Below are 17,836 nucleotides of genomic sequence, written 5' to 3' on the forward strand. Positions count from 1 at the left end.
ATGGAGGTGTTGGTGGTGGTGATGGAGGTGGTGGTGATGGTTATGGTGGTGATGGAGGTGGTGGTGGTGATGGTGGTTGTGGTTGATGGAGGTGGTGGTGATGGAGGTGATGGTGGTGGTGGTGATGGTTGTGGTGGTGGTGATGGAGGTGGTGGTGGTGATGGAGGTGATGGTGGTGGTGGTAATGGTTGTGGTGGTGGTGATGGAGGTGGTGGTGGTGATGGAGGTGATGGTGGTGATGGAGGTGATGGTGGTGGTGTTAATGGTTGTGGTGGTGGTGATGGAGGTGGTGGTGGTGGTAATGGTTGTGGTGGTGGTGATGGTTGTGGTGGTGGTGATGAAGGTGGTGGTGGTTGATGGAGGTGATGGTGGTGGGTGGTGATGGTTGTGGTGGTGATGGAGGTGGTGGTGGCAGTGGTGGTGGTGGTGGTGGTGGTGGTGGTGGAGGTGGTGGTGGTGCTGGTGATGGAGGTGGTGGTGGTGGTTGGTGGAGGTGGTGGTGATTGTTGTGGTGGTGATGGAGGTGGTGCTGGTGATGGAGGTGGTGCTGGTGATGGAGGTGGTGGTGGTGCTGGTGATGGTTGTGGTGGTGGTGATAGTGGTGGTGATAGAGGTGATGATGGTTGATGAAGGGTGGTGGTGATGGTTGTGGTGGTAGTGATGGAGGTGGTGGTGGTGATGGAGGTGGTGATGGTGGTGATGGTTCTGGTGGTGATGATGGAGGTGGTGGTGGTGATGGAGGTGATGGTGGTGGTGGAGGTGGTGGTTGATGAAGGTGGTGGTGGTGGTGGTTGATGAAGGTGGTGGTGGTGGTGATGGTTATAGTGGTAGTGATGGAGGTGGTGGTGGTAGTGATGGAGGTGGTAGTGGTGGTGATGGTTGTGCTGGTGGTGATGGAGGTGATGGTGGTGGTGATGGAGGTGGTGGTGGGTGGTGATGGAGGTGGTAGTGGTGGTGGTGATGGAGGTGATGGTGGTGGTGGTGATGGTTGTGGTGGTGGTTGATGGTTGTGGTGGTGATGGAGGTGGTGGTGGTTGATGGAGGCGGTGGTGGTGGGTGGTGATGGTTATGGTGGTGATGGAGGTGGTGGTGGTGATGGAGGTGGTGGTGGTAGTGACGGAAATGGTAGTCATGGTGGTGGTGGTGATGGTGGTGATGGGCACCTTTGATTGAACACTCCCCAAGGGCCAGCCACTGTTAACATGTCACCAACTGTATGCCTTGTTGATGTTAACAAATCAACAATCTGCAGCTTCCTCTTACAGATGAGGAAAGCAAGAATCAATGGCATTAGTCAGCTCGCCCAAGGTCACTATGTTAGAAAGTGGCAGAGCTGGGGATTGTCGTGTTTACCAGGATTCAGTTACAGTGAGTCACAAAACCCACATCATCCCCACAGACATTGATGCACATTCTGCATTTTGCCTCCACAGTGGTACCTTCTGCACAGAAGGCAGCCTGACTGTGTATGCTGTAGTCAGGGGGACGCACTAGGGGGGTGGGGGTCAACACCAATGGAGGAGGGAAGGAAGAAGCCCTGATCTCCCCAGAAGGAAGAAATAAAAAGTTACCTGAAGCCTTCAATTTCAAGACTGCCCTCGGCCAGTTTTGCCACATGATCAGAGACTTATTTATAGCCATCCGAATCCTGACACTTGCAATTGAAAGGGGAGAATGTTTTTAAAGTCCAGGGTAAGGGAAGCCGCTGGTGGTTATGAATTAGAAATCCATTCCTCTCCTGACCCATGGATTCCGTCCTCCCCTGCCCAGTCACCTTAGGCTCCCCCCGCCCACCCCGCACAAAAACAACATCAACAGCTGACAAAAAATCATTCACAATTACAAATACAAAGAAAACCAGCCCTTGCAGGGAATAAGGCAAAGGTTCTTGCTGCTTCTACGACTGTTAAGTCTGGATATTTACTCTGCCCCTGTGTTGCTTCTCAGCAAAGCTAGAACTTTGAGAGGATTAATGTTTGATTTACACAGAAAGATTGCTTGGCTCTGTCAAGATAAAAGTTTAAGTACCTGCCCTGCCACTGGTTTGTTCTGCTCCTCTGTAAGAAGAGGAACAAGGAACTAGAGGGAAAAAATTTTTTTCTCAACTTCGCAAACCAATCTATTCCTCCTCCCCTTTTGGGAAAGAAATATTTAAGTCGTATGCATTCTTGGAGAGAATTTTCAAAAAACACTCAGCCCACAAGAATTCTGTTCATCCCACAAAATCTGCCTTGGTCCTGGTGCATTTGCTAACACTGCCTCCTCCACTTTCAGCCCATCAGCATTTTCTTCTTTTGCCTTTAATACCAGTAGGTTAGGACGGCACAGACATCTGCCCCTTTCGGAAACAACGCTCCACGCCAGTGCTCTTTCCAAACACGAGCTCCCATTTGAAGTCCTTGTAAAAGGATTAGAACAAAAAAGGCAGAGGTTTAGCTGAAGTTCGTTGCACTCTCCAGCCAACTCCCTTTAGGATTACCTGGGTTTCTCTATGATTGGGTGTTTTTTGTTTGTTTTGTTTAACTCATTTATTATGGTTACTGCCTAGTGTTCTTTGGTTTTTCTTGCTTAAATTATTAAAACAAACAGCATCCAGTGTTTATTATGACGACTTACTGTCTATGTGGCATAGTTTTTGAAAAGAAGATTAACTGTGGGACAGGATGTTGTCCCTTCCCAAGCAAGCTGGAGTGAAACTGCATCTTTCTCCCTAGAATCTAGGATTCCACTTCCTGCAGGTGACCACTTGGCTGCTGTGATGAGCCCGGTGGCTAGGGTGTCACCTGCAATTCAAGATGTAAAGCACGGTGTGAATAACTGTCCCAATTCCAAGGAGTAAATGTTTTGTTAGTATCGGGCCATTTCTATTCTTAACCTTACAGCATAATGTCAGGCTTACTCATGGCGTGAAATTCTGGTAAGTCCTACGGCATCACAGAAGGAAATGCTTTTTCTAACAGAGGGCGTGAAACGTTCTGAAGGAATCTTTCCTTTCTCAACCCAGCCAGGAAGGGCAGTTGTCAGGCCTAGTTTAGAAACAATATTGTTGGTCTTTACTTCAAATTCATTTTCTATGGCAGTGGATAATTTGGCCCTGGCAAGGCAAAGTTGAATTGGGCTACTGGATCTGCAAGGATAGAAACATTCCAAAAAAGTTTTACTGGGCTGGGTGCAGTAGCTCATGCATGTAATCTCAGCACTTTGGGAGGCTGAGGCAGGCCGATCACCTGAGGTCAGGAGTTCAAGACCAGCCTGGCCAACATGGCAAAACCCCGTCTCTACTAAAAAATACAAAAATTGGCCAAGCGTGGTGGCGCACTCCTGTAACCCCAGCTACTTGGGAGGCTGAGGCAGGAGAATCGCTTGAACCAGGGGGTTGGAGGTTGCAGTGAGCCAAGATTGTGCCACTGCACTGCAGCCTGGGTGACAGAGTGAGACTCCATCTTGGGGGGGAAAAACGCTGTTTTACTATTTTGAGGTACTTAAAATCAGTTGAAATTTCCATAGTACATGATATCTTCGGGTTTGTTCAGTCCTAGTACTGCAGAAGAAATATTTTGGTACCAGATTTTATTTTAATTTTGTTAAGAAACATGGGGAATTATTTTCATTGGTAATTTTATTTTTCTTATTTTGCACTTAGGGATTGATATTTTCCTCCAAAGCAAAAATGCGGTTCAACTAAAATTATTATTATTAATTTTTTGAGACAGAATCTTGCTCTGTCACCCAGGCTGGAATGCAGTGGCACTATCTTGGCTCACTGCAACCTCTGCCTCCCAGGTTCAAGCAATTCTCGTGCCTCAGCCTCCTGAGTAGCTGGGATTACAGGCATGTGTCACCACAACTAACTTTTACATTTTTAGTAGAAACAGGGTTTCACCATGTTGGCCAGGCTGGTCTTGAACTCCTGGCCTCAAGTGATCCACCCGCCTTGGCCTCCCAAAGTGCTGGGATTACAGGCATGAGCCGCTGGGCACCTGGCCGGCTGCAATTCAGCTAAAATTAAATGCTGGATGCTGGGGGATTCAAAGATAAGAAGTTGTTCTTACTCTCAGGGTTCTCAATGATCAGCAGGAGAAACAGGCTCAAAACCACAAACAACTACCTACAATAGGAAAAAAATATGTATAATTCAAGCTTAAATTAATATACATTGCAATTCTAACAATTAATTCGGCCTGGAGAAGAGAAGGCAGAGGAAACTAAAGAGAAGCAAGGCCACAGCAGCAGGCTCTTTAGTAGATCAGCCAGTTTTGCTAAGAGAGCTTCTAACAGAGGAGATTCCAAGTGCAGGAAACAGCACATGCTCTGGCGTTGACAATTCTCATTCCACAGCTAGGGTGTCATCTCCAGGGTCACAGTATAGTGAAGGTAGGAAGAGGGAGGGGCCACGAAGAGAATGACCAGAAAGAGAAATTCACAAGGTGTAACAGGTGCTTCCTCCTTGAGAAGGCAACAGTTGGGTACATTCTTGACAAAATGCCTCTCAGTATGTTTATTGTTTGAATTTATTAAAGCAATGGCTATTACGTCTGACCTAGCGTTTTAAGCAAAGGGAAGAGTGATACCTGGTCTTTATACTTGGTGAGAGGTATTTGATGAACACCTGGAGATGCATATCATTTATTTCATGCTCCTCACCATTGGAGTTAAGCATAAAGTTACCCAAGCTTGCCATGGTCCTAAGACAAACATTTTGTTGTTGTTCTTCAGGCTTGTCTGAGGCGACAGGAATGTAGAAGAGACCCAAATGAGAAGAAACGCGATCAGTTTTGGGGGCAAGAGACAAGTTTTGAGAGATCTCGGTTTTCTAGCAGGTCATCTTCCAAACAGGTATGAAGAATTCTGGGAGACAGTCTGCTGGGGCTGCTGCTGCTGCTGGCTGCTGCTGGTGGTGGTGGTGGTGGTGTGTGTGCGCGTGTGTGTGTGTGTGCGTGTGTGTGTGCGCACCTGTGTGTGTGTGTGATGTAGGAAAAAGCCAACTCAAAAAGGAGATGTTGCAGAATCCCAAAGGTCAGGGCAGGGAGAGCCAGGGGCAGGAAGGAGCCCAGGGCTGGGAACTCCCTTCCTGGGGACACCACCCCTGTGGCTCCCAGCTCTGCAGTCTTCACGCCTCACTATGGTTGGGCCTCACTCTTCTTTCCTGTAGATAAAGGTCCTGACACAGATGGTCTATGAGACACCATCCAGATGAGAAACGCTGCAACTCTATAAGAGTTGGAGGCACTGGGCCTTCCCAAGCACAGCATCATCTCTGTGGCATATGGTCTAACTTGATGCAAGGTTGGGCCTAGTTTTTATTTCTGATGAAGGAAGAGAGTAAAATGTGGTAATAACTGTATCATGTAATAATTGGCAATTGTTTAAATATTTTTGCCTAGATTGACATAGCAATATGATGATAAAATATTTTTGCTTAGAATGATATAACAATATGTTGATAATAACAATATGATGATAGTAATGTGATTAATAATAGTATCATGATAATAATAATTAAGCAGTTATCATTATTTCAGTGCTTGCAACATTCCAGGCACTATGCAAAGCACTTTATACACATTAGCTTATTTAATTCTCATAAATGTATATATCTATCACCTCTCCTTATCTATCAGTCTATCTATCTATGTATCTATCTATCTATCTATCTATCTATCTATCTATCTATCCATCTATGTATCTATCCATCTTTGCCCCACTTTACAGATGAGAAAACTGGGCCTTAGAGAAGTTACAAAACTTTACCTAAGATTTCACAGCCAGTGTGTGGTAGAGATTTCCATTCTAGGCAGTCCGACCCCAGAGAAGGTGCTCTGAATTGCTAAGCTCTATGATCATATTTCATGTTTAAGATCTTATCTAATAATTTTACTTATCCTATGTAAGAGCTCAATACCACAAGCTGTATTCAACACTGATTGTTAGCATGGTGAATTGATTTAAGATGAGTAATATGCCTTTTATGAATTCCTACTTAATATTTTATGCCTGAAATATACTCTAGAGGAGAGACTCCTTCTTTCCTATCAATGGCGTGGATCCTGAGATAGATCCTGAATACGTGATATCAATCAAGTTCTTGTTGAGATTTCTTTTTTAATCTAGGATGTTCACACTGTGGTTATTTAATGTTCAAAGGACACCTTAAAAACATCAGTGATTGATGTTTATAGATGTAGATGTATCCCTGGGAGAGAGATATGCTCTCTATTAAGGAATATAAAATTGTACAATAAAATATTTCACTTAGAGTCTGAAGGTGAAAGAGACTATCTCACAATATTGGCAGCACCAAGAACACGTTGCCTGGATCTTTTCCTGTTAGTCAAAGACTAAATATAATGCCTGCTGCTGATTAAACTTAAGGAGTGAGATTAATCCAAAAATTAAATCTAGTTTGACTAGAACAACATATTTTTAGCATTAAGATAAATTCTCACATTTTTACACTCAGAAATAAGATCAAGGACAGATAAGAAAATGTAATTTAAGTCAAACAGTAGCATGTAGCAGTCTTCCCAGACTGGAATTGCTAAACAAGTGGGCAGCTGGGTTCCTCTGCAGGGAACTTTCATGCAGAAGCTCATGTGCATAGTCACGGCCATTTTATGTGCAATACTCATGCATTTGGGATATGCAGGATTTGAAATTTTATGTTCCTTTTCACACTTAAGCTTGTGGAACAAGCTGGTGTCAGATTCCTATAGTTTTCTTCTTCCTGCTATACAAATTATGCATTCTTTAAACCATCATTGCAAAACACTCAGACCACTTCTGAAAAAGGCATTGGTTGTATACGTAAAAGTAATTTTATATATACATAAAATTATGTATGTGCACAAGTAACTATGTGAAATAGCTTCTATAATACAGTTTACATGGATCTTATTTCCCAATAATTTTGTTATTCATCCCTACCCAACACAATATTTTTTAAAATTATACTTTAAGTTCTAGGGTACATGTGCACAACATGCAGGTTTGTTACATAGGTATACGTGTGCCACGTTGGTTTGCTGCACCCATTAACTCGTCATCTACATTAGGTATTTCTCCTAATGCTATCCCTCCCCCAGCCCCCCACCCCATGACATGCCCCGGTGTGTGATGTTCCCCACCCTGTGTCCATGTGTTCTCATTGTTCAATTCCCACCGATGAGTGAGAACATAAGTTTGGTTTTCTGTCCTTGTGATAGTTTGCTGAGAATGATGGTTTCCAGCTTCATCCATGTCCCTGCAAAGGACATGAACTCATCCTTTTTTATGGCTGCATAGTATTCCATGATATATATGTGCCACATTTTCTTAATCCAGTCTATCATTGATGGACATTTGGGTTGGTTCCAAGTCTTTGCTATTGTGAATAGTGCCACAATAAACATACGTGTGTATGTGTCTTTATAGTAGCATGATTTATAATCCTTTGGGTATATACCCAGTAATGGGATCACTGGGTCAAATGGTATTTCTAGTTCTAGATCCTTGAGGAATTGCCACACTATCTTCAGTTCAACAATGGTTGAACTAATTTACACTCTCACCAACAGTGTAAAAGTGTTCCTATTTCTCCACTTCCTCTCTAGCATCTGTTGTTTCCTGACATTTTAATGATGGCCATTCTAACTGGTGTGAGATGGTATCTCATTGTGGTTTTGATTTGCATTTCTCTGATGACCAGTGCTGATGAGCATTTTTTCATGTGTCTGTTGGATGCACAGATGTCTTCTTTTGAAAAGTGTCTGTTCATATCCTTTGCCTACTTTTTGATGGGGTTGTTTGTTTTTTTCTGGTAAATTTGTTTAAGCTCTTTGTAGATTCTGGATATTAGCCCTTTGTTGGATAGGTAGATTGCAAAAACTTCCTCCCATTCTGTAGGTTGCCTGTTCACTCTAATGGTAGTTTCTTTTGCAGTGCAGAAGCTCTTTAGTTTAATTAGATCCTATTTGTCTATTTTAGCTTTAGTTGCCATTGCTTTTGGTGTTTTAGTCATGAAGTCCTCACCCATGCCTATGTCCTGAATGGTATTGCCTAGATTTTCTTCTAGGATTTTTGTGGTTTTAGGTCTAACATTTAAGTCTTTAATCCATCTTGAAATAATTTTTATATAAGGTGTAAGGAAGGGATTCAGTTTCAGCTTTCTACATATGGCTAGCCAGTTTCCCCAGCACCATTTATTAAATAGGGAATCCTTTCCCCATTTCTTGTTTTTGTCAGTTTTGTCAAGGATCAGATAGTTGTAGATGTGTGGTGTTATTTCTGAGGCCTCTTTTCTGTTCCATTGGTCTATATATCTGTTTTGGTACCAGTACCATGCTGTTTTGGTTACTGTAGCCTTGTAGTATAGTTTGAAGTCAGGTAGCATGATGCCTCCAGCTTCGTTCTTTTTGCTTAGGATTGTCTTGGCAATGAGGCCTCTTTTTTGGTTCCATACGAACTTTAAAGTAGTTTTTTCCAATTCTGTGAAGAAAGTCATTGGTAGCTTGATGGGGATGGCATTGAATCTATAAATTACCTTGGGCAGTATGGCCAGTTTTCACGATATTGATTCTTCCTATCCATGAGCATGGAATGTTCTTCCATTTGTTTTTGTCCTCTTTTATTTTGTTGAGCAGTGGTTTGTAGTTCTCCTTGAAGAGGTCCTTCACATCCCTTGTAAGTTGGATTCCTAGGTATTTTATTCTCTTTGTAGCAATTGTGAATGGGAGTTCACTCATGATTTGGCTCTCTGTCTGTTATTGGTGCATAGGAATGCTTGTGATTTTTGCACATTGATTTTGTATCCTGAGACTTTGCTGAAGTTGCTTCTCAGCTCAAGGAGATTTTGGGCTGAGACGATGGGGTTTTCTAAATATGCAATCATGTCATCTGCAAACAAGGACAGTTTGACTTCCTCTTTTCTTAATTGAATATCCTTTATTTCTTTCTCTTGCCTGATTGCCCTGGCCAGAACTTCCAACACTATGTTCAATAAGAGTGGTGAGAGAGGGCATCTCTGTCTTGTGCCAGTTTTCAGAGGGAATGCTTCCAGTTTTTGCCCATTCAGTATGATATTGGCTGTGGGTTTGTCATAAATAGCTCTTATTATTTTGAGATGTGTTCCATCAATACCTAGTTTATTGAGAGTTTTTAGCATGAAAGGCTGTTGAATTTTGTCAAAGGCCTTTTCTGCATCTATTGAGATAATCATGTGGTTTTTGTCGTTGGTTCTGTTTATGTGATGGATTATGTTTATTGATTTGCGTATGTTGAACCAGCCTTGCATCCCAGGGATGAAGCCAACTTGATCATGGTGGATAAGCTTTTTGATGTGCTACTGGATTCGGTTTGCCCGTATTTTATTGAGGATTTTCACATTGATGTTCATTAGGGATACTGGTCTAAAATTCTCTTTTTTTGTTGTGTCTCTGCCAGGCTTTGGTATCAGGATGATGTTGGCCTCATAAAATGAGTTAGGGAGGATTCCCTCTTTTTCTATTGATTGGAATAGTTTCAGAAGGAATGGTACCAGCTCCTCTTTTTACCTCTGGTAGAATTCGGCTGTGAATCCGTCTGGTCCTGGACTTTTTTTATTTGGTAGGCTATTAATTATTGCTTCAATTTCAGAGCCTGTTATTGGTCTATTCAGAGATTCAACTTATTCCTGGTTTAATCTTGGGAGGGTGTATGTGTCGAGGAATTTGTCCATTTCTTCTAGATTTTCTAGTTTATTTGCATAGAGGTGTTTATAGTATTCTCTGATGGTAGTTTGTATTTCTGTGAGATCGGTGGTGATATCCCCTTTATCGTTTTTTATTGCGTCTATTTGATTCTTCTCTCTTTTCCTCTTTATTAGTCTTGTTAGCAGTCTACCAATTTTGTTGATCTTTTCAAAAAAAGCGCTCCCGGATTCATTGATTTTTTGAAGGGTTTTTTGTACGTCTATCTCCTTCAGTTCTGCTCTCATCGTAGTTATTTCTTGCCTTCTGCTAGCTTTTGAATTTGTTTGCTCTTACTTCTCTAGTTCTTTTAATTGTGATGTTAGGGTGTCGATTTTAGATCTTTCCTGCCTTCTCTTGTGGGCATTTAGTGCTATAAATTTCCCTCTACACACTGCTTTAAATGTGTCCCAGAGATTCTGGTATGGTGTGTCTTTGTTCTCATCGGTTTCAAAGAACATCTTTATTTCTGCCTTCATTTTGTTATTTACCCAGTAGTCATTCAGGAGCAGCCAATACAACATTTTTTTAAGAAAAACATAGTAAAATGCAAAAAAAAAATGGCAATTTTTCCTCTAAAATACGAGGACAGGATATTTTATGTTTGCACTATGATACTGTCCCTCAGTGTGTCAGAGAACAAGAAACATTGCTTACATAATCTCAGTTTTCTCCAGATAACAATATCCCAAGTGTTTGAGCCCTGATTGTACAAGTGTCATCAAGGCCTCATCTTCTCTACTGAGAAAAGCGACACAATCAAAATTTTCCACAGTGAAATTCACTTCTGCTTTGCTCTCTGCGTTACAGATATTCTTTGGGGGATACTGGAGGATTTGCCCCTAGACACAAAAGCAGAGGAAGGGCAGGGTGAGAGGAAGTGTCACTGAACGCATCATTCTTAACAGCCATTCAACTTGTGCTCTCATAACGTCCATCCTGCCTGGCTCAATCCTTTGGGTTTTGCTTGATATGAATGAAGCCAGAGATCTTTTATGAGACTCAAACCAGATCCAGGAAATCTTCAACCCCCAAAATCATGGATTGGTTTGGAGATTCCCCCCCTCAGATTTGAACCCCTACCCCAATTTTTATTAAAATACAGTTGTTTGGCTGGGCGCGGTGGCTCACGCCTGTAATCCCAGCACTTTGGGAGGCCAAGGCCGGCGATCATAAGGTCAGGAGTTTGAGACCAGCCTGGCCAATGTGGTGAAACCCCATCTCTACTAAAAATACAAAAATTAACTGGGCGTGGTGGCATTCACCTGTAGTCCCAGCTACTTGGGAGGCTGAGGCAGAAGAATTGCTTAAACCTGGGAGGCGGAGGTTGCAGTGAGCCAGGATTGTGCCACTGTACTCCACCCTGGGTGACAGAGTGAGACTCCGTCTCCAAAAACAAAAAAAATACAGTTGTTTGCAAACCTTCAGAGTATAGGCTGCCCATCCTGAGGGGATGCAGAACTTATTCAACCTCTTCCCACAGGGTCCACAACTCCAGGGAGGTCCCGGAGCTAGTCTCTCAGGGGAAGCTGTGAATAAGAAGGCTGGCATGTCTCAAAAGAGAACCAAGGCCAGACAGATCCAATGTCCAGAGCTCAGTGTATTGAATGTTGCATCAGGCACTAGAGTTGCAAAAGATTCTCGGTCAATCAGAAAGGGGCAGGAGAATGATATAGAGCTCAGTGAGATGATGTAAACCTAAACAAAGCCTTCCTCCCTCGGTGGAAATATCCCATTTCCTCCTAGAGACTGCAGCACCTGAAAACTCGAAATAGCGTTTGCCTCTGATCTGTAAAGGCAGGTTCCTTCTCTGATTGAGTGGCTGTTATGAAAGTGAATTGCTTAATCCATGGAAATTTTTCCACCTTTCAGTCACTATGTGCTTCTTACCACTACCAAATTTTGACATTTACATTGCAATTTTCATCACTTGTTCATTCCTTAACCCAGACTCCAACTGTCACAATTCTGATGAGCCTGGAACAAACAAGGCATTTACCATCAAACAATTGCTTCAGTGTCAAGGTATCCTTCCAGACAACTGCCTCGAGGTGGGCAGATCCCCAAACACACAGTTAACCTGCTGGCTGCTTCATCCTGGCATAACCTCCTCACCACAACCAGTGGCTGTAACTGCTGGTTATGCAGCAGTTGGATTTCATCTAAGCCCAAGATGAAGCAATACCTATCAAGCCTGTGCTAAGAGGTTCTTTAGAGGGGTACTTCCTAAATATGTTTACATTCGTGGCTTGGCATAGTAGAAAGCATTTATGAAGGGCCAGCTCTGCCTCCCATTACAGCGTGAATTCAGGCAAACCCACTTGCAAGCACTTCAGTTTCCTATCAAGGAGATAGTTATTATGCATATCTCGTGGGATCATTGTGAAAACAAGGAAGACTCGTAAGTGGCACACTGACATTACAGTACATTATAAACTGCCTTGGTGTCCAAATATACTTGCAAGTGATGCCCCAACAGGTATGGGTGGAGGAGAAGGTTCTGAGGCTTCTAGGATCCCTCAGCCCAGTCCCTGGCCACATTTTTAAAAGCCAACCTAATACAGCAACTTAATTTTAGACCCTTTTCAGAGTTACATACAACCCTGTGAACTGTTTCATCAGATTGGAATTTAACAGGGAAATAAATAGTGGCTCTGCATAACCCACTAGAAAGTGGGTAATTTAGTAGACTAAAAAGCAAAGAGGCTTCTGGATATAAGGAGAAAGCAACGCCCCTCCTTCCCGGGCACCTGTGAGACAGCTGCTGGCCCAGAGGAGCTTGCTGTGATTGACAGAGGCACAGAAGGAATTTTGTCCCCGTGAACCTTCACAGAGAGGGGACAGGAGCCCCGATTTCCCCATAGAAGATGATGAAAATGATTAATTGGCACAGGACACGGTGAGCCGCAAGCTTCTAGAATGCAACAACACATCACGGGCCCTTCTCATCTTTCCAAGATCCTGTATCCTCACTGGAAAGGACGTCATTCCAAATGCACAAGCCTCAAGGACTGAGGACACGTTCTCACTGCATTCACTTCACTGGGAAGGAAGGTGGAGATCACTGTCAGTTTTTTAAGTGCACCATTTGCTCTGCTAATAAAAATAAGATTCTAGTCCTTTCACTGTTGGCAACTGAGCAGCTAAATATTTAGATTCCAGGTCACCAGGACTCAAGGTTACATTGGAAGGAGGCGTAGGCAGTGAACCTGATACGGAGAAGCAGCTGGCGGTGCCCCAGGCCTGGCCCAGTGTGCTGTTCACATCAATGAAGTCACTTGACTCTACCAGCGAGCAAGGTGCGCCTCCAGAGGAAGGCTGTTACCCAACGTAAACACTGTAATTGTTTTGTTCATGAGAATCCACACGAATTTTAGAGATTAACATAAAAAATAAAGTCTTTTCAAGTAGCCTGCAATGGCTTAAAAAGTCAGAATGTCCAGCCATGCATGAGAGCAGCAAAGGTCTAAAACTGTGCCTTTCAATACAGTGGCCACTAGGCACGTGTGGCAATTAAACTTTAAGTTTAAATTAATTCAAATTAAATGTACTGTGTAGATCCCTCGTGGCACTAGCTACATGTTACACACTCAAGAGCACGTCTGGTCGGTGGCTGCCATAGTATTTTTTGTTTTTTGGTTTTTTTTTTAGATCGAGTCTCGCTCTGTCATCCAGGCTGGAGTGCAGTGGTGAGATCTCGGCTCACTGCCACCTCCACCTCCCAGGTTCAAGCAATTCTCCTGCCTCAGCCTCCCGCATAGCTGGGATTACAGGTGCCCGCCACCACGCCCAGCTAGTTTTTGTATTTTTAGTAGAGACAGGGTCTCACCGTGTTGGCCAGGCTGGTTTCGAACTCCCGACCTCAGGTGATCCACCTACCTCAGCCTCCCAAAGTGCTGGGATTATGGGTGTGAGCCACCGCACTCGGCCACCCAGCTGCCATATAGGACCATGCAGATCTAGGACACTTCCATCACTGCAGAAAGTTCAATGGCACGGCACAGCTCCAGATTATGGTCAAGCTCAAAAACAGAACAAGACCCCATGAGCCAGGGAGGGGTTTTGTTTCCCAGAATGCAGCCCCGCGTAATACATAGCACAATGCTTTGCATACTGCAGCTCCTAGCAAATATTAGCTCTCGGGTGACTCAGCTGTCCGTGGAGGCTGGCTCGATTTGCATTTTGTGTTTTTCTGTGACCTGGGTATATCTGGGTATATCTGCATGACTCCTTTCATCCCCTGTTGATTCATCCTATCGTGTCCGTGAAACCTTCAGCTTCTCCTCTTTCAAATGGCTCTTGGGGAGATGTCCTATTAATCTGTCAGTGTCAACCCACTGATACCCTTAACAGTGTCATGAAAGCAGCCACGGCTTAGGATGTGGCGTATGTGTTCCATGAGTCATGCTTTTAATTTTCTCTAATTTCTGCTTGCCCATCGTCAGATTCCTTGTGGGTCGGGCCTCTCTTCTTTCTGGCCCCAGGCCTGTGTGCTGATGAGGCAGGTCGCGCATGCACACGCTGGTTCTAGCTGCCAGGGGGCCCCACCCTGGGAGGCTGTGAGTCACCCTTAACACCTGGCGTGGTGTTCTTCACAGCCGCCCTCTTGACTCTAGCTCAGATTCTGCGCCCTCGAGGTGCACTGGGTAAGAACGCAGCTCTGCACGCAGCATCTGGTGCCTGAAATGCGCGTCATGGAGAGAGAATGTGCAGCCCACGGTTTGACAAGTGTGGATCTGTGGGAATTTTCCTTTGAGTTTGTTTTCCATTTTAGCTGTTGCTCTGTTCACCGTGGCAGGTCCCACAAGCCCCTCAGGCTCACGGTGCTGAATACATCATCATCTCCCCTCAAATTGTTTCCTCTTCCTGAAGTTCTTATTTCTGCCCAAGCCAGAATCCTGGAAATTATGTTAGACTCTGCCTCCTCTTTCTTCTGCTTCTCCTCCTACTTCCAGCAATCAAACACTGAAGCCTGACTGTCTCCTCTCCTCTCCCTCGAATCTGTCCACTTTTATGTGCCTCTCTTTTCTTGTCTGGGGCCCTCCCTCTCTTTTCTTGTCTGGATTTTTTTTTTTTTTGAGACAGAGTCCTGTTCTCTCACCCAGGCTGGAGTGCAGTGGCGTGATCCTCACCCTCCCCAGTAGCTGGGACTACAGGCGTGCGCCATGATGCCCGGCTAATTTTGTATTTTTAGTAAAGACAGAGTTTCACCATATTAGCCAGGCTGGTCTTGAACTCCTGACCTCAAGTGATCCACCCGCCTCAGCCTCCCAAAGTGCTGGGATTTGTCTGGATTATTGTCATTTCCCTAATGATTTTGTCTTTACCTTTCCCCTTACAGGCAGTCTTCCAGGCTGCTATAAGAGAGGTAGATAGGTCGGGCGCGGTGGCTCACGCCTGTAATCCCAGCACTTTGGGAGGCCGAGGCGGGCGGATCACAAGGTCAGGAGATCGAGACCATCCTGGTTAACACGGTGAAACCCCGTCTCTACTAAAAATACAAAAAATTAGCCGGGCACAGTGGCGGGCGCCCGTAGTCCCAGCTACTCGGGGGACTGAGGCAGGAGAATGGCGTGAACCCAGGAGACGGAGCTTGCAGTGAGCCGAGATCGCGCCACTGCACTCCGGGCTGGGCGAAAGTGCGAGACCCCGCCTCAAAAAAAAAAAAAAAAAAAAAAAGAGAGAGAGATAGATCCTTCTAGGATCAAATTGGATCACAGCACTCCTTTATTAAACATTCTTCCGTGGTTTCCCATTGTCTTTGGGATCAAATTCAAACACCTTTGCAAGGTACCCAAGGCCCTTCTGTGCCTGACCCCTGCCTACCTCCCGAGCTCATCTGCCCAGCCTCTGTGCACCCTCAACTCTGAGGGCACCTCCTCTGAAAAAAGTTTCTGGAGCTTCTTCTGGGGGTCAAGTGGTTTTGCTCGTCCTTTCTTTGTATTCTTAGAACACCCTCTGGGCTCGTGCCCACCATGGGGTACATCTTTCTGTCTGCCTCCTCCCTTAGGCTGGGAGCTAGCCAAAAGAGGAGGCACTGTTTGTGGTTATATTTCCAATGCCTAGCACATAATAAGAGCCCCATGCATATTTGATGACTGACAGTTGTGATGCAGGGCAGGTGAGCCCCAACCTTGGGACTTAGCCCAGGAGGGTTGTTGGCTTTGCCCAGGAAGGTATTCAAGGGGGAGCCAGTGGTGTTAGGCAGCAATTTTTATTGAAGTGGTGGTGTACAGCAGCAGCAGACGGACTGCTCCTTGTGGAGCAGGACTACCCTATAGGCTTGTGCCCAGAGTGGCAGCTCAGGGCCATTCTCAAGTCATATTTATACCTACTTTTTTTTTTTTTTTTTTTGAGATGGAGTCTCACTTTGTTACCCAGGCTGGAGTGCAGTGGCCAGATCTCGGCTCACTGCAAACGATTCAGGTTCAAGTGATTCTCGCGCCTCAGCCTCCCAAGTATCTGGGATTACAGGCACCCACCAACATGCCTGGCTAATTTTTTGTATTTTTAGTAGAGATGGAGTTTCACCATGTTGCCCAGGCTGGTCCCAAACTCCTGAGCTCAGGTGATCCGCCCACCTTGGCCTCCCAAAATGCTAGCATTACAGGCATGAGCCACTTCGCCCAGGCTAAACCGACTTTTAATAGCATGCAGATTATGCAGAAATTTCTAGGAAAAGGGTAGTAAATTCTGGGTCGTTAGGTCATTGCCATGTAAAGGAGTGGTAACTCCCAGGTGTTGCCATGGCAATGGTAAACTGACATGGCACATTGGTGGGCATGTCTTACAGAAAGCTGCTTCCAGCCCATCCCCGTTTTATCTAGTCCTCAATTTGGTCCAGTGTCTGAGCCCCACCTCTTACCTTGATTGCAAGAATGTTTTAGGAATGTGCATCTATCAAAAGTTGTAACCATATCACCATAATAGCCAGAATAGGGATCCTTACCCTGGGCAAGAGAAGAAAGGGGATAATGTGACTTGGAGTGGAGAATGCTCCATGACCTGGCATGAAATGATTGACGGGAGAATGGTTTGGTAAGACTGCCAATCTGCAGTGGCCATTTGGGCTAGAAGATTGGTCAGTTATGATCAGACCCTCTTAAAACCCCGGAACAAGTGGTGACCAGAGTAGCCAGCCAAATAAAGCATTCTTTTCCTGGCATACCACTCTACAGAGAGACAGATGGCTTCTTTAAAACACCAGGTTCCTTTGGTCACAGGTAGGCAAGGATGCAAAGGCATAAGAATGGCAGGGTTGCAGTTCTGAGGAGACGGAGGAAACTCAGAATGGCCTGAAGTTGACCCAGGACTCACTTGTACATTATAAGGGAGGTCATCTTGTTGTGGTTGAAGATTCAGCCAGATAACTCACCAGACTGAACTGGCTGTTTCTTTTATGATTAGGTTATAGAGTAATTGGAATACTGGTGTGCAAACCCCTCTGTAGGCAGACCAGGATGCTGGACATCTTCAGCAGCATTAATGGAGCAAACAAGTACTAGCTATCTTGGGCAAAGCCAGGAGCGCTTAATTTCTCCTTCATTTCTGTGCTCTGTCTGAGTTCCTCTAGGTAATTTTAAAATAGGGCACGACATTAAAGTGGGAGAACTGTCCGTTTGAATTGCGAATGCTTCCAGAAAGTTGTCCTGCCTGTTTCAACACATAAGCAAGACAGCCTCGTGCTTGCACCAGGGTGATCCTGCCATGTGGCCGGGTTGATAGAAGCACCAATTGTTATCCCAGCTCAGTGAATTGTTGGTGCAGAGGATTGGTGAACTCTGACCCAAAGGGTTCCCTGTGTTGATTGGTCTTGGCAGCTCAGACATTGTGTGAGAGGAGATTATAATAAAATGTCTTTTTTTCCTTTGTAAGTAGCACTATGTGTTCGTTTACTACATTTTCTTTAAATTCTCTATTTTGAAAAATGTTTCCAGTTTTTAAAACCAAAGTACTTATTAAAAACCATTTAAGGGCCAGCGCAGTGACTTATGCCTGTAATCCCAACACTTTGGGAGGCTAAGTTGGGAAGATCACTTGAGCCCAGGAGTTCAAGACCAGTCTGGGCAACATAGCAAGACCTCATCACTACAAAAAATTTAAAAATTAGCCTGTAATTCCAGCTACTTGGAAGG

The 17,836-nt window shown here is 44.5% G+C and overlaps 1 protein-coding gene across 1 annotated transcript in view; it reads left to right on the plus strand.

Annotated features, from left to right (window-relative positions):
* MARCHF10 (membrane associated ring-CH-type finger 10) overlaps positions 1-17,836 on the plus strand; it is a 112,228-nt gene that overhangs the window by 7,939 nt on the left and 86,453 nt on the right. Inside the window, 1 exon segment of the mRNA XM_030799812.1 lies at positions 4,717-4,836. Within this exon segment, the coding sequence (XP_030655672.1) occupies positions 4,717-4,836 (120 nt within the window).

The sequence above is a fragment of the Nomascus leucogenys genome, chromosome 19 (genome assembly GCF_006542625.1).
Source record: "Nomascus leucogenys isolate Asia chromosome 19, Asia_NLE_v1, whole genome shotgun sequence".
Lineage (NCBI taxonomy): Eukaryota > Metazoa > Chordata > Mammalia > Primates > Hylobatidae > Nomascus > Nomascus leucogenys.